This window comes from Rattus norvegicus, chromosome 4 (genome assembly GCF_021556685.1).
Source record: "Rattus norvegicus strain SHRSP/BbbUtx chromosome 4, alternate assembly SHRSP_T2T, whole genome shotgun sequence".
NCBI lineage: Eukaryota > Metazoa > Chordata > Mammalia > Rodentia > Muridae > Rattus > Rattus norvegicus.
In genome coordinates this window covers 140,608,199-140,629,281 of record NC_141537.1, presented here as the reverse complement: position 1 = coordinate 140,629,281, position 21,083 = coordinate 140,608,199, and the positions used below count along the sequence as shown (strand labels likewise).

Genomic DNA, 21,083 nt, shown 5'->3' with positions numbered 1-21,083 from the left:
CTATAGACAAATGTCTATCAATGGGCAGGGGAGTATGTGCTAATAAAACTTTAATAGTAAAAACAGGTGATGGGCCCGGAAATCATAATGGGCTGACCCTAAACATTAAGAAAGTAGGAGGATAGTGATATTTGAAAGAGCAATGTAATCAATAGACTATTATAACTAGTAAGAGGTTTCAAAAAGCTTAGTAAATATGAAATAACTTTGAAGAGTAAAAGCATTCTTTAACAAGCAATAAAAAATTAGATAGAATGGTTCAAAACAAAATACCACTTAGACTATAGTAAGAACAATAGAGAAATCTAGAAACTATCCCAGAATAGCCAACTTATTTATGCAGAAAATTTTAATTTTAATTATTGAAATAGGCCATGGGCATGGCTTGCCTGAAGAGTTTGTCAGCACTGAGTGTCTTCTGCTGGGGACTCTTCTCATTTTAGGCTGTTCAAGTCTTCCTAGAAAATGATCATCAAGACTGTGCAAGCATCCCTCAAACCCAAGCTGTCAATCTATACATAATTCCATTCTGTGACATTGGCATTTCACCAAATGTGAATCACCAAATATAGTCTCGCTCTTGCTTTACACTCCAACTAGACATCTTAACTCTATCATTTCTGAACACAGAAAAAAAACCTTCACATTCTTATTGTCAAGCTGGGGAAGGGTTTACTCATTCAATATTTAGTGGTTAAATGATTAAAAGTTTTGGGGCCAACAAGATGGCACAGCTGGTAAAAAGGGCTTGCTGCCAAACCTGACTGAGTTTGATCATTGGACTGACAGGGTGAAGTAAAAGAAGAGACTCCTGAAAGTTGTTCTCTAATCTATATATCCCCAGCCCAATAAAAACATAAGTACATAAAGCCATTGGCCCAAGGCAACACACTTCTAGGCAGTATACCTCTAGTACTTTATTTTATCTTCAGTTTCTACATCTGTTATACTTTTATTGATAATCCAGTTTTATAATTCCAATAAACAATGTAACTAGAAGATTTGTTTGTTTGGAGTTCTCTAAGGTTATGTTTCCATGTGCTGAAAACTGGGTCCTTTGACTTCATAGTACACTGTCCACCAGGAACACTGGACAGATGCTTCCTAACTGACTAGCCAAATGACCATCTAAGACCTTTGGCCCCCATGGACTTGAAATGGAAGTGGCTGCAATGGAGGTCTAAGACTGACTGCCAAGTTCTTAAGCTTGTCAAACCTTCAGAATATCCACAGCTATTAAGATTCTATTAAATCAGATTAGCAAAGACAGCTTAGAAAAATGTCTCACATCCTTTAGTCATTTAGATGTTCTCATCAAACATGGTTTACACCCACAGATCCTCAACTGTGATGTTGTTAGAAAATTAAAAACAAGACACGATTGCTGTGACAAAGCTGCATCAAAGTTGCAATTAAAAGTGGGACCTTAATAAAGCAATGGATTTTGGGGAGAAATACTTAAATAATACAAAATTGTATTTAAATGGACAGAATAGCTTGTTGCCTAAATGCTGGAGTATCAATAAAAGACTCTAACTAGGTCAAGTACACACTAAAAGAAATACTTACATATTCTAATGTCTTTTTAAAAACTACGACCTCTAGGTTAATTAAGTGGCCCATAAATAAAGCTGATTTACTCATAAAGACAAGTAGTGGTTGCTAGGGCCCCCATGGGACTTTAATGGAGGTTGGAAACATTAGGAACACTTGCTGTAAGCTTTAGCAAGCTCATAATGGAGGAAACATGAAATGGAAACAATAAATATCCAAGGAAAACTCCCTCTTTTTTTTCTTTAAAAATTAGCTTTTGTTTTAAGTTTGGAACTATGGGATAGGCTGTGTTCTTTTGTAGCACTAGAAATTTAATGTTGATCGAGATGGAGATTCATACCATCTCCCCTGTGCACAGAAGATGAATAGACCTTGCTGTTTTCTAAGATCTCCATTTGGGGGAAATTGGGTTCTTCTGACCCAATTAAGAACATGTGTCTTGTTTGTAGAGTAGTGTTTTATATGAGGTGATCTTTGAAAATTCTGAGGCTGAAGAAAGTTGAAAAACTATTCCTAGACTTTCCTAAATGACAAGAAAGAATCTTAGCTATAACTTAATAGAGATTTCTCATTCATACAGTGAAGAAGACTGAGGACCAGGGAAATGAGCCCCCATCTTTTATTAATTGGATGTAGATCTGTTACTGTAGTCTACAACTTTGTCACCTCTCCCTTCTACCTTTTAGTCCTATACATGTTCAGCACATTGATTTTTTTCCACTTTGGGTCTTTCTTTTTTTTTTTTTTTTTTTTGGAATGGAGATGCTGAGATCATCACCATCTGGCTTTTCTTCTATTAGGTTAAAACATGATTTAAAGTAAGAACATTCAACGCTTCAAACTGAGCCGGATCAATGCTTTCACAGCTGAGCACTATTAAGTTAGGAAAAAAGGTGAAGACTTAGGAAAATATGGTTAGGAATTTTGCTTTTACTTTGAGAACATAAACATATACTTTTGGTGATTTAAAAAGTTGAAATTGTTATTGTTTTTCAAGAATTTCATATGATTATTGCATTTCCACCCTATCTAGCTGCCCTTATTCCTCTCCAACTCTTCCCATTCTGCCCACTCCCTTTCAAATTCATGATTTCTTCTTCTTCAATTATTATTGTTACACACACACACACACGCAAATGAATCCACTTAGCGTTGATCATAGGTTCATGGGTTTTGGGTTGATAACTTGCAATTCAACAACCTACAAGGAAAAAGCCAGAGGCAATCACTTTCAATATTTTAATTTTATGATAAAATGCATTCACAAAAGTAAATTTCACAGAAAGACACATATGTATATGTGTGTTTTCCTATGATGTAAATAAATACAAGGATTAAAGAGAGAAAAGAATTTTAAAATCTCCACAGTTATATTTGTTGTTCCCTGTTCTGTGGTATTTTTCCACATAGAGTTCTAATTGGGGAAAATAGCTAAAAATTATTTAACAGTAAGTGTGCAAAATGTAGGCACATCAAATAAAATCAGGTTGAAATAATTTTGCTTATTAATTGTCTCGGTTCTATTGACCAAAACAAAATATGTTCAAGCAATTTATAGCCAGACTCAAAGAATATAGACAAAAGGCCACGTCTAGACAAGTACTCTTTAAGCCCAAATATGAACCCCTGTGAGTGAGTTTAACAACCTTATAGACTCCCCCATCTCCCAAATGCCCCTTTCTATGCTGATTCTTTCTCTCATGAGTGATTACGGGACAGTGGAGGGTAATGACTGAAGATACAGGAAGAAGCCACTAGGGTTGTCATCAAATTCAATTATTTTCCTCATAGGTGTTTTACATTCACATGTTATTTTTCATGGAAATTTTGGGATTCACCTTTAAGACCTGGGCAGAAAACATATAATACACTGAGCTCATTGTTATTAATGGCCAGCATTAGGGGCTAATAGTAATCAATGAACCAATGTAGTAATAACTCTGATGCACTTTTCCTGATAAAAATCTTTTTCTTTCTGGATACCTAAGCAATAGGAACATGTTGATAAATAACAACTTATTTTTCACAGCAGGTTTTCTATTATGTAGGAAATAACTATAAACTCTGAAACAAAATTTTATCATATTTGCCTAAGAACTTTAAATCACACACACACACATAACATATACATAATACATAATAAGATACTATCTGTAACATATATAATATATGAAACATATAATATATGTAAGATATTATCAGACTACTCATAGAACAAGCTTTGATTAATTGGAAGAATTCCAAATACAAACGTAAAAGGATATATACAGCTCAGTTAAATAGCAAGATACATAGGGGCCAGAAAGCTGTCTATCATGGCCTATCTCACTTCCCAGCTCTTCAGTAACCCCTTTCCCCCAAATCAAAGATGTAAACGTTGGCATCTTTAAATGCTGTCTATCCACGTGTGGTCATGTGCTCATGCATGCAAGTACACAGAGGTCAGAAGAGGGAGCCAGGCCCCCAGAAACTAAGTTACAGGTGATAGGAGCTGCCCAGCATGGGTTCTGGCATCCAAGCGCAGGTCCTCTGAACGAGCAATGTGCACTCTGTACTGAAATTTCCACGTGACATAGCTAGCCACTGGTGAGTCTTGATTCTAGCCAGAGTCTGCTCCTCTGTTTTCCTGTCTTATTTCCTGGTCAAAATGGACTAAGGGTGAGGTAAGTAAGAAGGCACCGAGGAAGCGCTAGGTTCAAGGAAGAGACAGTGCAAGCCCTGTGGATAACGAGCTAGCGGCACAAGTCAACGCAATGACATGATTGTGGGACACCGCATCTGAATCCTGTCAACACCTGAGCCAAGATTCACGGTTCACTTTTTGTGACTCTGTGGTGACCTTTTGGACTGGAAGCAGTGAGTCTCAAATTGCCTTCCTGGAACTCAAAAGCCATGACTTGATAGTAGGAAAATCTAGTCATTAAGCTACCTCTGCTCACAGCAACACAAAGCCCCCGTTGTGGCAATTAGCTTAGTTCAGGCTTGAGCTGCCTCTGCCTTACTTGTTTTATTTCTGAGTCAGAAAAAAGGGTGTGAAATTTTGAGTGTGCTTCAGTGATCAAAATAACTATACTAATTCTACATTCCTTGCATATATCAGTCTAGCATTGTCATTAAATACCAGTTCCTGTAGAGTGATAATTTCATAGATTTTTACTGTCCCAGAATAGATTTTATTAAGGATGTCATCTTAATTTTGCAGTCTCCTTTTGATTTATATCGTCTGTCTTCTCTCACCTTCAGACAGGAGCTAATTAAATAACCTGTTTTGTGCTTAGTAATGGAACTTCATATTCATTTTATGTACTTCAGTTTAAATGAGAAAGATATTATAAATTTTCACCATGCAACTCTCATGCAAATTAAGAGGGAATGGGCATTAATTGCTGAAGAATGAGGTGTTTAGCTTGTTAATTCTGTGATGAAATATTCTACAAAGCATTGGTCATTTCTATGGAGATGAGCTAGACAAAAATTTTAGAAGTAAATCTAAAAACCAAGCAAAAGGCAAGGTTTCTGACAGCTTGATGTAAACGCAATGATGCTGGAGTTTCCATGTTCTTAATTTTGCTTCCCACTTCCAAAGGGAGCAGGTTTCCCTCATGTTTGTCTTCCTCTGTATCTTTCTGTATTCAAGTCAATATTTCATGACATCCATGGCTTGACACACCAAAGTAGGTAATCCCATTGGTTAGATATTTTAGCATACTTAGATTTTGTTTAGAGACCCCCTCTGCCCCCACAAAGGGCTATGTTTTAAAATAATCTTGTATGAAATGCCAATGATGCAAATCCTTTTTCAAGTTTGTATCTGAAAACATCGTGCCATTGCAGCTTTTGACAGAGCCAGTACCTTGCCATCTTTTTAAATTGGGTCTCATGTAGCCCAGGCTGTCTTTATATTTGCTAAGTAGCTGAGGAGGACCTCATATAACTGATCCTCTTGTCTCCATTTCCCAGTTGTTTGGATTTCAGGCATAAGCCATGAAGGCCAGGTTCATGCAGTACTGGGAGTTGAAGCTAGAGGTCCGCGTGCTAGGCAGGAATTATGTCAACTGTGCCTGGGCTCCATCTCTAGGCTATCTCGCCTACTTTTCAATCTCATGGTTTTTTGGGTTTTTGTGGATACATTCAACATAATAATGTAACTAGGATCCACCACAGTAATTTGACTGGGTGGCAGTCAGTATGCTAGGGTTCACTCTCAGTCTAATGAAGTTGGAAAGTCTTTTCTTGAGTAGGGCAAGGATGGAAAAGTGAGCAACAAACACAAGTACATCAGATGGAGACTGTGACAGAGAAATTGACCAAAATACTAGAAAACAGGTGATTTTTTTCTGCTGCCAAGGGAAAAAAAATCTTGTGCCATTCTTTGGCGATGAAAATAGGATCCTCAGCTTTGTAAATCTTCCTGCTAAGCCATTTTAATTATTTCAGCATGTAGCTTTTTTATATAGTCTCAGTGGCTAGGCCAGACAGGTGTGTCTCATTCTTGACTTTTTCATCTGTCAACTCTCCTGTCCAATGCATTGTTAAATTCTGACACATTTGTCTGCCAACTATGTCTCAGATACATTTCTGTCCTTCTTGCTTTTCTCCTTATCCAAGGTTACCACCATAGTAGGTGAATTTTCACAACAGTCTTCTGAGTAGATATGCATTTTCTACTGGAATTTTCTTTTTTTTTCCTTAGAAATCAGCCAATTAGTCTTTCTAAAGAGTCAGCTACAAAGCCCTAAGGGCTTTCCTTGCTCTAGAACAATTGCTTTCAACTTGAGGGTTGTGACCTCCTACAAGGGTCACATATCAGATATCTTGCATTCATAATTGTAGAAAAATTACAGCTATGAAGCAACAATGAAAGAATTTTATAGTTAGGGGTCACCACAACATGAGGAACTATGTTACAGTGTCACAACATTAGGAAGATTGAGAAACAATTCTGAGAAATAAAATTCAGTTTTCTCTCTCTGGTCTCCATGATTGGCCCATGATCTTTAAACTCCTTAAACCATCTGTGCCCTGATTACTAAGCTCAATCCACATTCATGTTCTTCTTGATCTCAGAAGATGTATTTTTTTCCTTTGGTATTCCCTCTTTACCTCAGGACCTTTGAATGTGATGAAAACTCAGCCTGGACGATTCCTCTTTCTCATCTCAGGACTGGCTTTTTATCACCCCAATGATAGCCCTATGCCATCGTCAGAGAGGACTTCCATAGCAACCCTTTCTGCAGTAGGCATCTAGCCCATAGAGCTTCTATTTTATCACAATTATCTTTATGTATTGTTTTACGTATTATTCTAAAAAGTAAACTGAACTTGCATATACCTAATGCTTCTTGTTGCCATACTGCCCAGAAGAACATAAGAAATATTAAATAGAGGCCTGTTTTTCTTGTTACTGGAACACAGAAATATGGCTGTCACATACCAAGTGCTAAACAAGTACATGTTAAACGTATGAATAGATGAAGTGTCTGAAAACTAAAGTATGTATTGACACTTTTCAGTGTGGTCTGTATTATGAACATGTTTACATAATCTCTAAATAGTTAATTTGACTAATAATACCCTGATCTGAAAACCTCATGTTTCAACTCACTTGAGCACAAAGTTCCCTGGTAATCTTGAGAGTCTGGTAGGGTATGTTCATAGCTCAGAAGCAGAACGTGCTTACCATGTTCAGGGACCTGAGTTCAATCCCTGGCATTATACGAAAATAGATGGGCAGCATAATACATTTGGAAACTGGAGGGCAATTTCTTCTTATATGAGCTTGTGTCAGATGATGAGAAGAAATATGGCTCTTAAGTCAGTAGATGGAGTGCTATGCTGGAATCTTACTCACGTTTTCAATGAGAAATAAATGTGCAAACTAACACATAGTAACTGACCATTCACTGCTGTTATTAGTATCTTGACTGATAATTTCTTTACTTGTATGGTAAAATCTTGTCCTTCCTGTTATAAAGCATATGAGAAGGGTTTTTTTTGTTGTTGTGGTTTTGTTTATTTGTTTTGTCTTTTCTCTTTTTAGAATGGAAAACTAAACCTGTCAACTCCGAATCTTCAAATCTTCACATTGGTTCTTCCTGGAGGGCTTAATTATACTTTGTTTCCATTTTTCCAATGAATATTTAACAAGACACTTCTATCTGCTACCATGTATACTAGACAGCAATAAGCAAGATAGTTCAGGTAGTTTTGGTGACACACAACTGCTAAGTGCAGCAGGATAAGGGATTCATGTGTGAGTGGGTATATGTGGTCACCACCATAGGTAGGAGGTGTATAGCGATGGATTTCTCTGGAGTTTAATGAAAAGTTCCCTGATGCCACCTGGGTGGAAACAGCAGAGATACAGAGATGGATTCCTGGGGGAAAATGTGGTATTTATTTTCTTTTTTTTTGGAGCTGAGGGCCGAACCCAGGGCCTTGTGCTTGCTAGGCAAGCCCTCTACCACTGAGCTAAATCCCCAACCCCAAAATGTGGTATTTCTAAAATAACAGAAAGACACAGTCCACATCACCTCCTATGTCAGACTTTGTGACTAAGGTAGGATTTTAGGAAATATATAAAAGCCTACAGTAGAAAGAGTCATGGTACCCATATACCTTAGGTAACAAGAATGTCTTTAAAAATCACTTGGTGACATAGCCTATGACATGTGGACATTATGTATGACTCATATACTTTCCTAAAATATTCTCAAGATGGTAGGGAATTAAAACTCTTGTTTCAAATGAGCTATCCACATTTCTGAATTTCTTTGTGGTAGAACTATGGCTTCACTATTGTAAATCTAGATGTTATTAGGATAATTTAAAGATACTTTCTGGACTATGAATACTAAATTACACAGAACTGACTGATGAGCTAATTGTTCAACTCTTCACTTCATTTTGCCTGTATATACAGTTTAAGATTCTCTCGTTATTTATATTTGCCTAAGTCCACACACCATCCCTTTTAAGATTAGTGATCAGACTTATAATTAGTTTTCCAAAACGGGTTCGTGGGTTTATTTCTTCATACAGCGGGAAAAAGTAATAGGTGTCAAGTACAGAAATTATTAAACTTTTCTTTACATCATTATATGACAACAGTACAGTATCTTTTCATCCTCCGCCATCCTCCTAAACAGAGCTGGCAACGTTGTACAGATAACTCACCATCATTTCTCAGGATTAGTGGTGTAGGCGGTCCCAGGACCTGGTGGCTGGTCACAGTATTGGTAACCACACACGTATAATTACCAACGTCAGCTTTTTCCACCTTGGCAATATACAGATTGCCAGTCTCTTGAGAAACAAAGCGGCGGTTATCCTGATAGGAAGGGTGTTCATTGAAGATCCAGGCGTAGCTCAGCTCTGCAAAGACAACAGTAAGCGCTGAGAATATGGCTTTGACCCTGGAACTTTGCTGCATTTAGAACAGAAATGATCAAGGTAGAGACTTAGATTGCTGCTCTTCACCCTGTAAAATATAAACGGGAGGTAATAACCGTCACTTAAAGGCTGCCTACTGTCAGAATTATTATTATGTTTTATTTCAAGAAGCGTAGGAGATACCATGGAAGTTGACTCAGATCGGCTCCCACCGTTATAAGTCATAGGCACTTTGTAGCAAGTTCTAAGGGAATGCAAGTGTTAAAGACCCCCAAATAACCTTGACATAGTAACCTGAGAGGCTACCAAGAACACTATTTAGACCACTTATATAATAATGGATACAATAGTGGATTGGATTACAGGTTTACAGAGTACTTTGTGGTATTTGATGCATTTCATCCTTTTCTAATGGAGGTTTGACACAGAAGAACATAGCATTGAATCTGAACTCTTAATGCTAACTAGAGAGTAATCACTGAGACTCACTCAGTTCTTTTCCCTTCGCCCACTCTCAACTGTAAGTCTCTTCTTTTCTTCCTTTGAAGTTTGAATACTTCTTCACAAATTTAATAAGCTGGTAATTGAGTATTTCAGTCATTATCCACCAAATGCACACTGGTGGCTTAATTGCTTTATTCATACACAAAATAGAGTTGAAGAAGACATATCCATCAGAAAGGCAATGTGGAACAGTGGTCAGAGAAGCATGTCTACTCACCCCAGAATGCAGTAGGGTTAATGCATGGAGCAGTCCTTTCTAGGAATATTCCTTTGACAGTTTTTGGTTTTCTTAAGGGTTAGAATATTTGGTGACTTACTATATGAACCCATGATTTCAAATTCAAAGAACCCAAAATGTCAATTAATTTATCTGATTGATTACAATGAACCATCTTATTCCAAGGACACTAAACTTCTTCAACTCTAGATAATTCACTCTTTTTCTCTGTGAAGTGTGAACCACAGATATGTCCCGTATTGAAGAATGATATACTGGTTACAGGCCCTGATTATACAAGATTATATTTATCATTAAAAATCACTTTGTTGGGGTGGGGAGGCAAGAACAAACAAGAGTCACAGGGAGTCCCTGGTTGTAGAAATATTGGCTTTGTTACTCTATGCCATTCTCTCATATGATCTTGGTTAAATTCTAAATGCATGCATGGTCCTTGGTAAATGGCAGAAAAGCCACTTGAGCTTTATAAAGAGAAGACTAATTATTGTAGAAGACATCTTTGCTGTTTAATCCTTCAGTGAATCCCAACTGTAATTGACCTCAACTACTGAATATGTAACAAGAAACATGTTTTGCCTTAATAAGCCATTGTTGACATACAAAGGAATTGTTGTGGAGATTGCTCCCCCTTTATCCCAGAATTACAGCATTTTCTAGTACATTATGTTGAAGAACTATAATTATGTTTCTGTGAGAAAAGGCAATCACTCTATGCATGTTCCTGTAATTAGAAGTAACCCCATGCTGATGTGGAGAGGATACTGAGCATAAATAAACAAGTTCCGAGGTCATCAAACAATTCTTTCTGATATAAAACATTCCATCTTGGAGAAAAGATTAAGACTCCGAAGGTAAATGAATCTTACAAAGCTCACCAAGTCAACAAATAACTAAGTCTCAGGAAGTTCCTAAAACTTAATACATACATTAAACCCTTCCTCAGTGTTATGTAATTACAAAGACTTCTGGGAAGGAGTGACTCTAACCTCAAGTGATACAAGGAGCGTTGGGGATACTACTTTTCTCAATTGTCACTCATGTGACACTCATGGTTTACTAATCTATATTTGGGGCCACAGTTTTCTTGGCTGGTTACTAGTGCCAAATCTGAGATAAGTAGATATTTGATTATACTTCCAGGAAAAATTACATAAGAGTGAAGGGGCCACTCAATATTTAAAAAGACTTGTTTTTCCAGAGGACCGAGGTTCATTTCCTGGTACCCACATGTCAGCTAACAGCCATCTGAAACTCTGCTGTCCTCTTCTGGTATCCATAGGTATCAGGAATACACATGATGTATAGACACACATGCGGGTAAAACACCCATTAAATATATTTTAAAAAATCTAAAAAAATGAAAAATGAAAAAATCACACATCTAGTAAGTTGGTTATTCCAAAAGCAAAACCAAACAAAATCTAAAAGACAACAACAGAAATAACTAAACTTAAGATAGAAAAAGACCAAATAATAGGTCATATGGATACATAACCTAGCAGTGACACCTTCTAGTAAGAAAAGACTTGTAAAGTCAGCAACACAGGAATATAGTCTGTTCTCAACCCCATAATGCAATTTCCAGAAAGCCCTACCATCTTTAAGTAGGGTTAAAGATGTTACCACATGGACAATTAGAACACCATGTATTCTTTAGTAAGTTATAAGAAAAATTTAAATATAAACTATCATCTCCAAAGTCACAAAGTAGACATTACAAAGTCATTTACATGTATAAGATTAATCACTTCACATTTTTCCGATGAGAGTTGAAATCAAAGATAGACAACTCTAATTTTTTTTCCTGTGAGGTTTTTTTGAGCTCTTGTTGTGGCCAGTAGCTGTGAAGTACTCTGGATTCTGAGGGGGTAATTTAGGAACCAGAAAGTAGCTATTTAAAAAAGATATCTGTTCTTGTATTTTATATTTGGAGGGAAAGTACCAAAGTTTAAATTTTTGTTATGTAAGGGGAACCACTTAAACTTTCTCACTTTCAACTTCTTAATCAATAAAATTGTGTGAAACTCATATATAGGTATATGTACTAATATGTACTATTAGTTTATGCAAAAATCATTGAAATGTCTGGAGGATTGTAGAGATTTTGGTTATTGTCTTCTCTATCACCAACTTAATAATTATAAAATAAAATTATTTGTTTCATTGTATTAGTTCATTAAAATGTACCAGTGAATGGGCTGCATGAAGCCATTTTCAGGCATATTTTCCATTGTAGTTCCTCTCAGTCATTCAGATTCTTGAGTATCTTCACATTCTCCCATCCCCCTTTATAAACTGATTCAGTGGGGATAGAGACACAGAGAGCTCAGTTGGTTAGTAGCTTGTCTAGCGTGAAGGAACACCACAGTTAAGCTTCCAGCACTGCACACACCAGGTAAACTAGTGCACATCTGAGATCCCAGCACACATGAGGTTGAAGCAGAATCAGAAATTCAAGGACATCCCAAACAACACAAGTTCAAGGCCAGCCCATCATAAACAAGGCAGTGTGTCAAAAAAAAAAGTGTTCAGCTAAACTGCTATTTCATCATGCTGTCGGATCTACTTGTGAATAAGTTAATTTCTTTAATTTTGCTGTATAGAACTATAAACTCTTTAAGTTAAGAGAGATGTTGGAATAATATACATAAATTGACAAAATTGATAGAGTAGAGATTATTAATATATAATACCTTATAGTTTACATAAGTGTTATAACTATGTTTAATGAAAATCTGAGAGAAAGGGCTTTTTAATGGATGAAATGGGGAAGTGTGGATTTGATCTAATGCTACTTATGTTAATTTAGTCCCAAAAATTACACAGGAACTTGCATGTCTACATATAAGATGATAAGGGAGCCTGCCCCCAGTTGGTTTCGATTGGTGAATAAAGTTGCTGGTGGACAATGATTGGGCAGAGAGACAGAGGCAAGAATTTCAGATTCCCAGGCAAGGGACTGAGGAAGGAGCAGGAAGGAGATAGCTGCCATGCTGGAAAAGGAGTACCTGCAAGGCCTAAGGAGGCAGGACAGAGGACAGAGAGACAGCCAACATGTCAGAGCTGGGGAAAAATTACCCCATACAGCCCCCAACTGGTCTAGGGCAACAATGATGAAATATAGCTCAGGAATATTGGAGGGGAGGTGTTAGCTCCATGGAGGTTTAGGAGGATCTTAGCCATCGAGTTAAGGAATGTGACTGTGTGTGTGTGTGTGTGTGTGTGTGTGTGTGTGTGTGTGTGTGTGTGTGTGAGAGAGAGAGAGAGAGAGAGAGAGAGAGAGAGAGAGAGAGAGAGAGATTTGGAAACTCAGAACATTGGGGCGGGTATCAAAGAGCGCGTAGATGCTGCTGCTGGGACAGTTTGAGGAGACATTAATTGGCAACCACAGCTGGAGACAGGTTTGGAGAAACTGCAGACTTGTGCCATTCTGAGTTTGCTTTCTCTGCATTCTGCTTGGAATTTGGGATGTACGCATTTAGCCTTTTCTGCTGGCTTACCTACTTGGTGTTTGCAGCTATGTTCACTTAACAATGAAAGACTCATTCCTTTGGAGCCATGGGTTAAATAAACCCTTCCTTCTACAAGTTGCCTTGGTCATGATGTCTTGTCACAGCAATAAAACAATAACTAATATAAACACTATATGCAGAGTTTAATGGATTATTCAGCAAAGGCCTAGCTTGTGAGGTTTCAGAGAAGAGGGAGTCTATTGGTCACTGGCCTGGAGGCCATATGTATATTTCAGGACAGAATCTGGCTACATTATGTTGTGTCATGAGAACTTAAGTGAGACTGAATATAATGACAATTGACTAAATTAGTATAGTGAACGAAATTTCCAGATGTGGCAGTATTAAGAGTCATGGTTACTGTTCTCTGCTCTGATTCAGTCTGCAGGAAGGTCAGGTAAAAGAGGAAAATATAAAACTGTGGAGTTTGTGCTAGACATGAATGTGTTTAAAGTTCCAGATAAGGCTGATGCTGAGAAAGCAGCTATAACTTTCAAAAAGATTAGCACTTGTAGATTAGAAGGTGTGGCTTTGATCTCCTTCCAAACATGGTGTGGTTGTTGAAGAAAGTATGTCACTATATGGACAGGCTTTGAGGACTCCTTGAGCTCAAGTTCCAACCAGTACAGAAAAGAAAGTCTTCTTCCGGCTGCCTTAAGATCAAGATGTAGAACTTTTGGACCCTCCAGCATGGTGTCTGCCTGATGCTGCCATGCTTCCTGCCATGATGATAATGGACTAAACCTCTAAGTCTGGAAGCCAGCCCCAATTAAATGGGATTTTGTGTCATGATTCTGAAAAGCCACTGACACGAGGAAATGTTTAACGGGTCAAAGTCACTGCAAGAAGATCCTGAGGGGCTACTTAATGAAGCAGTGATGATTAACATTAAGTAGAAATCTAAACTTCAGGATGTTGAAGATGCTTGGGCTTTGGGTATCCACTGACAAGAGCAGCAGGCATGTAGTGGAGTTATCCCAAAGGAGAGGTAACAAGTGCTACCATCATGAAAGCTGGAGGGATGGGAGTACCCAAGCTCTTCAGAGCCCAGATGATTCTACCATGCACCTCAGATGCTAGACCTGAAGCTGCAGGATTTGAGGTTAGGTGATTTTTTTGTGGGGGGGTTGTTTGTTTGTTTGTTTGTTTTTCAGTCTGTTTTGTCTTTTCTTACTATGACCCTATTCCTCCCTATTGGAATTGGAATATTTAATTTTTGCTGCTGCATATTGAATGCAAATAAATTACTTGTTATTTTTATGAAGCAAGAGATGCCATTAAATTTCACATGAGACTTAGATTTGGGGTTAGCCATGATGAGTCTATGAAACAATAGGTAGAAGATGATGACTTAAAAATGGTGTGTTTGAGTGTTAAGTTGGACTTGTGGTGGTTAATATTGCCCACGTGACTAGATCTAGATTCACTGAGGGGATGAGCCTGTGTGCATGTTAGTGAGGGATTACCTAGAATTGGTTAATTAAGATTGGAACATATACCTTACTTTCAGTGTGGGTGGCACCATTCCTGAGCCTGTGGTCCTGGACTAAATAAAAGGGAGGAACTTAATGAAGCCCAAACATTTGTCTTCTTCTGTTTTGTAATTATGGAGTCAATGTAACTGACCAACTACTGCAAGTTCTGACCGTCCTCCTTTCCCTGCTGTGATGGACTACACTCTACAACAATAAACCAAAGCTAGTCCTCTTTCTAGTTGCTCTTCTCAAGCATGGTGTCATAGCAGAGAAACAAGGAGCCCAATAAATTATACTCAAACTTTCATATATCACAACTTTGCAGTCTATTTTCAAAGTGCCTCACTAGTCATTACAACATCTAGGGATTAAGTTATTTAGTAATAAAACTTGATCAAGTTGCCTTGCATGACCAATAGTGAACAAATTCAATAGGCATACACTGCATACAAGAGCAGTATTAAAGCCTCTTTTTTTACTTGTAATTGTGAGATAAGGCTTGACTAAGTTGCTCATGTAGGACTCCAGCTTGTGATCCTCCTGACTCAAAATCCTGCATAGATGGCATCACATAGCACCAGTTCTAGCTTGTCATAATTTCTTTCACAGTTTATTACAGGGACAAATTCTGGCATATCACTTGACTCCGTGAATTCTAATTGGGAAGTTATAAATCATACTGAGAGGAACGATTTACTTTCAAATTGTATAAAGGGCAAATGAAAGCTAAGGAGGAAATGATGATGATGAATAATGAGGGAGATAAAGAGGAGGAGGATGAAACAGGAGGTTGTTATAAGTGTCAAACTGTAATAAGAATATGATGCCATAACTACTTTCCATGTTCGGAAAGAGACCAAATCCAGATTGCAAAAAGGAATGTCAAAGGAGATTGTGACATGTATAGTAAAATTTAAAAAGTGATACTCAATTGGAAAGACATATATCATACTTTCACATGTTTATTGAATCTAGACCTCAATAACTCTCTCTCTCTCTCTCTCTCTCTCTCTCTCTCTCTCTCTCTCTCTCTTTCTCTCTCTGGCTGTGTGTGTGTGTGTGTGTGTGTGTGTGTGTGTGTGTGTGTGTGTGTACACATGCAAGCATGAGCATGTGTTTGTGTGGGGCGAAAATAGAAAGAGAGTACGAGAAAGGAGGAAGAAGATGTAAGGGAAGAGAAAGGAGTACGTAAGATAGTTTAGTAGATATATGCGTCTAGAAATTAGAAGTAGACTTGTATAGGCGCAGAGGGAATAGCAGGGAGAGTATACAGGGTAGTACAAATAAGAATGAAGTATGATGATATTTCTGTGTAGAGCCCTGTTATCACAGCAAATCCCATTTCCTTGGAGAATCAAAAAGTAATTTAAAATTTAAAAAGAAGAGCATCAAAGAGCTGGTGCCAAGGACCCTAACAGCATCATTTTAACACCTGTTCTTTTGTGAGTCCTGCATCCTGGAGACAAGGAGAAAAGTCTCAGCTGGAGAACAGGTGAAATAACAACGTACAGCTGAATGTTTGACCTTCACCAGGACATCTTCTCCAGCTGATAAATTAATTTAGTTTTCTTCAAAGCAAATATCACTTCCTGAAATATTGTGTTTGTGTCTGTATATAGGTTCAGAGCCATCAGGAGGACTGCAAGGAATATAATCCAATAACGGCACAATATCAGAACAAGCAGAAAAAAATAGTAAAGCTAAATAGCCCTAACAGATCATGTTGCATTTCTAGACTTAGAAGATATGAAAATACTGAGGCCCAGGAAGGGTCAGAGTGGGGTAGCAAAAGATGGCCGAGCAGAAAATGACCTAATGTTTCTGGCAATGCTCCTGTTCCAGCACTCTGCTAGGACAGCAGACAGCCTTGGCATTTAAAAGTAAAGAATACCATTGTTGAACCACTCAATAGACAATACAGATTTCCCTGAAGAACCAATTCTATTTTTACCAGAGCAAAACATTAATCCATTGGGTTATATAAAATGCTATCAACATTCCATAAAAAGTAAAGCCAAGAAAACAAAACAAAATAAAATCTCATGCTCTGCGATGAGCAAAAATACCATATCCCACTCAGTTTGATTTCCTCGGGGACTTCTATGCAATATTTATACTGACTCTAACTTGACAGATTTCTTTTGATAAGTTTTCACTCACTAATTGCTCTGGAAGTGACAGACAGTTGCTGTCCCATTGGCAATTTGTAACAACTGAGTAAACAGATATTTGGAATGCAATGTATCAAATGATTGTGAAACTTCTCATGCTCCAAGGAAGAGACTGAGGCTAGTTATAACGTGGCACTAATTAAGGCAAAGGATCTAACTATGGGTTTCTAGTTTGGGGCAACCAAGTTGTTCGGAATGAACTCGTCTTAATTTTCTGACTAGGTCTTTTATTCTTATCTGTGGACCAACAGTAGAGAATGTTTGGCTACTGTGTTTTAGAAAATAAACTAATCAAGTTATAGTTCAGATATGAGTAACCATTGAGCAAACCTACCCCCAGTGAACACCTTTTCCTGATGGACACTCTTCACTTTTCCTGACCCCACTTTCTTTCCATAGTCATGTGCTTATTTCATTGACTTTTATTCCAACAATGGCAAATGTATCATATTTTAAAAGATGCCTTTCTTGAATCCTCAGTTTTTAAACGTGAAAAGTTTGTGTTTAAACCTCTTCTATTTTACAGGTTCAGAAAATTAAACCTAAAGGAAGTCATGAATAGAACAGGACAGTGATTTGGTACCCAGCCAGGACAGGGATGTAGAGTGTGCTCAGTATATGAGTCGGCTTTGTTAGGCAGATATATTTTATGATTGTTGTTATTGTTAATAATATTATTATTATTATTATTTCTATTACTACTATTATTATTTATTTTGGAATTAGAAGGTGCCTAATTTCTTCATCAGGAAGTCGAAGGAACAGAATGGGATGATCTCTCCATTTCTTCCAGCATTAATATTTCATAGTCTTTATGTCAACTTCAACAAATCTTACAGTCCAATTGTAAAAGAAATAAAGTAAGAAAAGACTCTCTCCAAGAACTGTACAGAGACTTATTGTGGAGTCTAAAAATTGTACCAGCGGGCTAGAGAGGTTGCTCAGCAGTTAGGAATGCTTCCTGATCTTCCAGAGGATTCAGATTCAGTTCCCAGCACCCATGATCGGTGGTTCACAGCTGTGATTAATTCCACCTTCCGTAGATTTGATGTTGTCATCTTTTTGTTTCTCTGGGCACAAATGTACACATTTGCATGTGCTCACACACACATGCGCACACTCACTCACACAAACACGCATACACCAATCGCTCAGTTGGTTGAATCTGGGTTGCATTTTATAGAAAATTAACTACAATTAATAATACTCAAGAGATTTTTTTAACAGCAGAGTGTCCTACCGTTTGTCAGTGTTATCAATACCTGACCTACATTTTGTAAAGTGTCTGTGAGGCTGAATTTCCACTGAGACAGAATGCTATAAAAATAGGTATGAGAGATGTACTTGAAGAAAATTTGCAAGCGAAACAGCCAGTGTGAACATCTCTATTAGTTCACTGTTTTGTCAAGCAGTTGTTGAGTACTAACTATTTATATTTATATAAGCTGTACTCTTCGCACAGGAATGGACAAAATCATGGAGGTGCTGAGGGAGATGAATTGGGATCGGTGAGTAGTTTTCCTGAATAGGAGGCATAATCACAGAGGATGATCCCTGGGTGGGCTGTTTGGAGACATGTACTGAGTCGAAGCTTTACTGCTTACCTAAGTACTTTCAGTTCTTACCTAAGTACAGGTAAGAAAATAAAAGGAGTTTCTGTCTATCTCAACTGAGACATTCATTAGTCACTAGACTTAACTCCTTTAAGATTATGTGATCATACCTTTCCTTCTAATAAAATACCATTAAACTCAGGTGTTAAGTTGCTTACCTTTTTCTGACCTTGGGAAAAAGAAATCGTTGTAAGTTACTAGTTTCCTTAAAAACAAAACAAAACAAATCAAAAACCCCCAAACAAAGCAAAAAACAAAAACAAAAAACCATAACTCTCCCTCCCAGAAAAAGAGAACTGGGCCAGAAACCCCATGGGTTAATTAGCTCTGATGATCATGAATGCTACACACCTATCAGGAAAGTCCAATGAGTATGTTGTATGATGGATTTGTGAGTTACCCACAACGGTTGCTCTAGGTGACCTCTACCTATACTGAGACACTGAAAGATAAATTTAAAATAGTATGTGCTTTGTGTGCTCCAATAAATAATACTTTAAGGAAACATGAATACTGAAGAGGATACAGAGAGGATCTGAAATCTGCAGGCACATAAAGAGGATGAATGTTACACCTTTATTAATTAGAAGATAGATTTATGAGTATTTAACTCCTGTAACAACCATGATAACCCTTTGCAGCAAAAGTCAGTGAAACTCTGGCTGTTACTGACACGGCACCTTATAAAGAACGCTGTGTTGTATAGAGAATTTGGTACAGACTGTTCTGTGTATCAGTAAAGGCAATTTAGGTTCTAGACACTAATATTATTTATCAGTGCTGGTTGGTGCAGAAAGGGCATGCCATATATCTGTCACATGGACTGTAAGGTGCCACTGCTATACCCATGGCTCACAGTTATATTGGATTTTGCCATACATATTCAGAATCATTCTCAATACAGTGCTATATAGTCAATTGACCCTATGTAAGTGGCATGAACTTAAAAAAATGCCAAATGGCTTATCATCTTCACAACATAGGCTAACCACCACTCAGTGGTAAAGCCCAAACATGAACTTGTCCAGAGTCCATTGCCACAGCCCAGATATCACCAATAGAAAATTCCATGCACAACATTTTTTCATCTACAGATTATTTAATTATTGTATAAAGTTACCTTTGGACCATGTGAATATATGCATATGACTTACAAGTGAGTTTTTATATTGAGAGTTAGTTTCTTATCCTGATGATATTTCATTATGTATGTGCAAAGAGTCAAGAATTCCAGAGAATCTAAACTACTTATGGTCACAGGCATTTTGGATAAAGGTCAGTCAACCAGCACTGACTTGGAGGAACAGAACAGAACAGAACAGAACAGAACAGAACAGAACAGAACAGACATAAGTGGCAAGGAAGAGATTAGATTCGTGCTAAATCTCACCCAACCTTGTGGCAACATTTCTAAAATTAAGCCTCTGACTAAGGGGCTTCTGCTCTTTTTCCCATGATATTTTTAGTACATGTGACTTACTCACTAAGATGTGGCAGTGGGGGTGTGGGAAGGCAGATGGCCAAAGTGCCATTTTCTAATGCACAAGAGTCCTTGAATACTACTCTGGATGTGGCTTAAAATCTCCTCAATTTTATACAATACTTATTTTCCTGTCACTATTTTGCTGGGAAAATTGAGCATTTTTCTTGGGGGTGAGAGTATTCCTTGGAAATTTGTGAGTGGAGTTAAGGGATTTAACTAGAAAGTAATTTAACACATTGATATGATGGAATGAAATATGAGATTCATATGAATTGTAATGACAAATGGAGAGGCTTCAACTAAATCTTACACTTAAGAGCTGATTGCCTTGTAATGTACTCCTAGACTCCCAGGGTAGATTCTGACTCTCTTTTGCTTTTATAGATGTATCCATGAAAAGTATAAAAAGTGTGTTTTGATCTCCAGCTAGAAAACTCTGGGTAACCCAGAGCGTGTGTGTGTGTGTGTGTGTGTGTGTGTGTGTGTGTGTGTGTGTGTGTGTGTGTGTGTGTGTGATGTAGATGCTATAGTCTAGGAACTACATTTACATTGTCTTCTGGCTTTAAAAACTTGATTACATTATCTGTTGTTTCATCAGAGACGCCATTGGCTGACATGTATTCCAGTGAGGAGTTGGCATAACGTCCCCAATTTTCTAGTCTATATAACTTCCTAGTGGCCATTTCTGGCCACAAGGATTCCCAGATAACTAAGTTTTCAACACATGCTTTAGGTATAGAAACAAAGAGAAAACCTGGGACTGACTCTCTTCTGAATATTTCCACTGGTATGATAAGAGAAAATAAAAAATAGATGTGACTCTTTTGATGGGGTAAACATGGGTTGGTTATTATCTAATCTGCTCAACGTGGCTCATGCAGTCAAGCTGATACAGTTTTAGTAGATTTTTATGCCTGCATAGAACCAGTGGGAGATGAAGACTGCTACTTTCAGTTATTTGTTAAAGATATGGAATTTTAAGAAATTAAAGATCGCTTCCTATTTTATAGAGAGCCAAAAGACACTGGTGGAGTTCATTATAGGGGCATCTTGAAGAATGAGGATAGCTGGTGTCTAGAAGTAGAACTCTTTTGAAACATGAATGCCCTTTGATAGTCAAGTATAAATACTTTGGATACCA

General features: G+C 37.6%; 1 protein-coding gene across 7 annotated transcripts in view; it reads right to left on the bottom strand.

The window, feature by feature from the left end:
• Positions 1 to 21,083, bottom strand: part of Cntn4 (contactin 4) — a 993,738-nt gene that overhangs the window by 203,767 nt on the left and 768,888 nt on the right. For all 7 annotated transcript variants that reach the window (NM_053879.2, XM_087655634.1, XM_087655636.1 and 4 more), the window contains 1 exon segment: positions 8,731 to 8,928. In NM_053879.2, coding sequence (NP_446331.1) covers positions 8,731 to 8,928 — 198 coding nt within the window.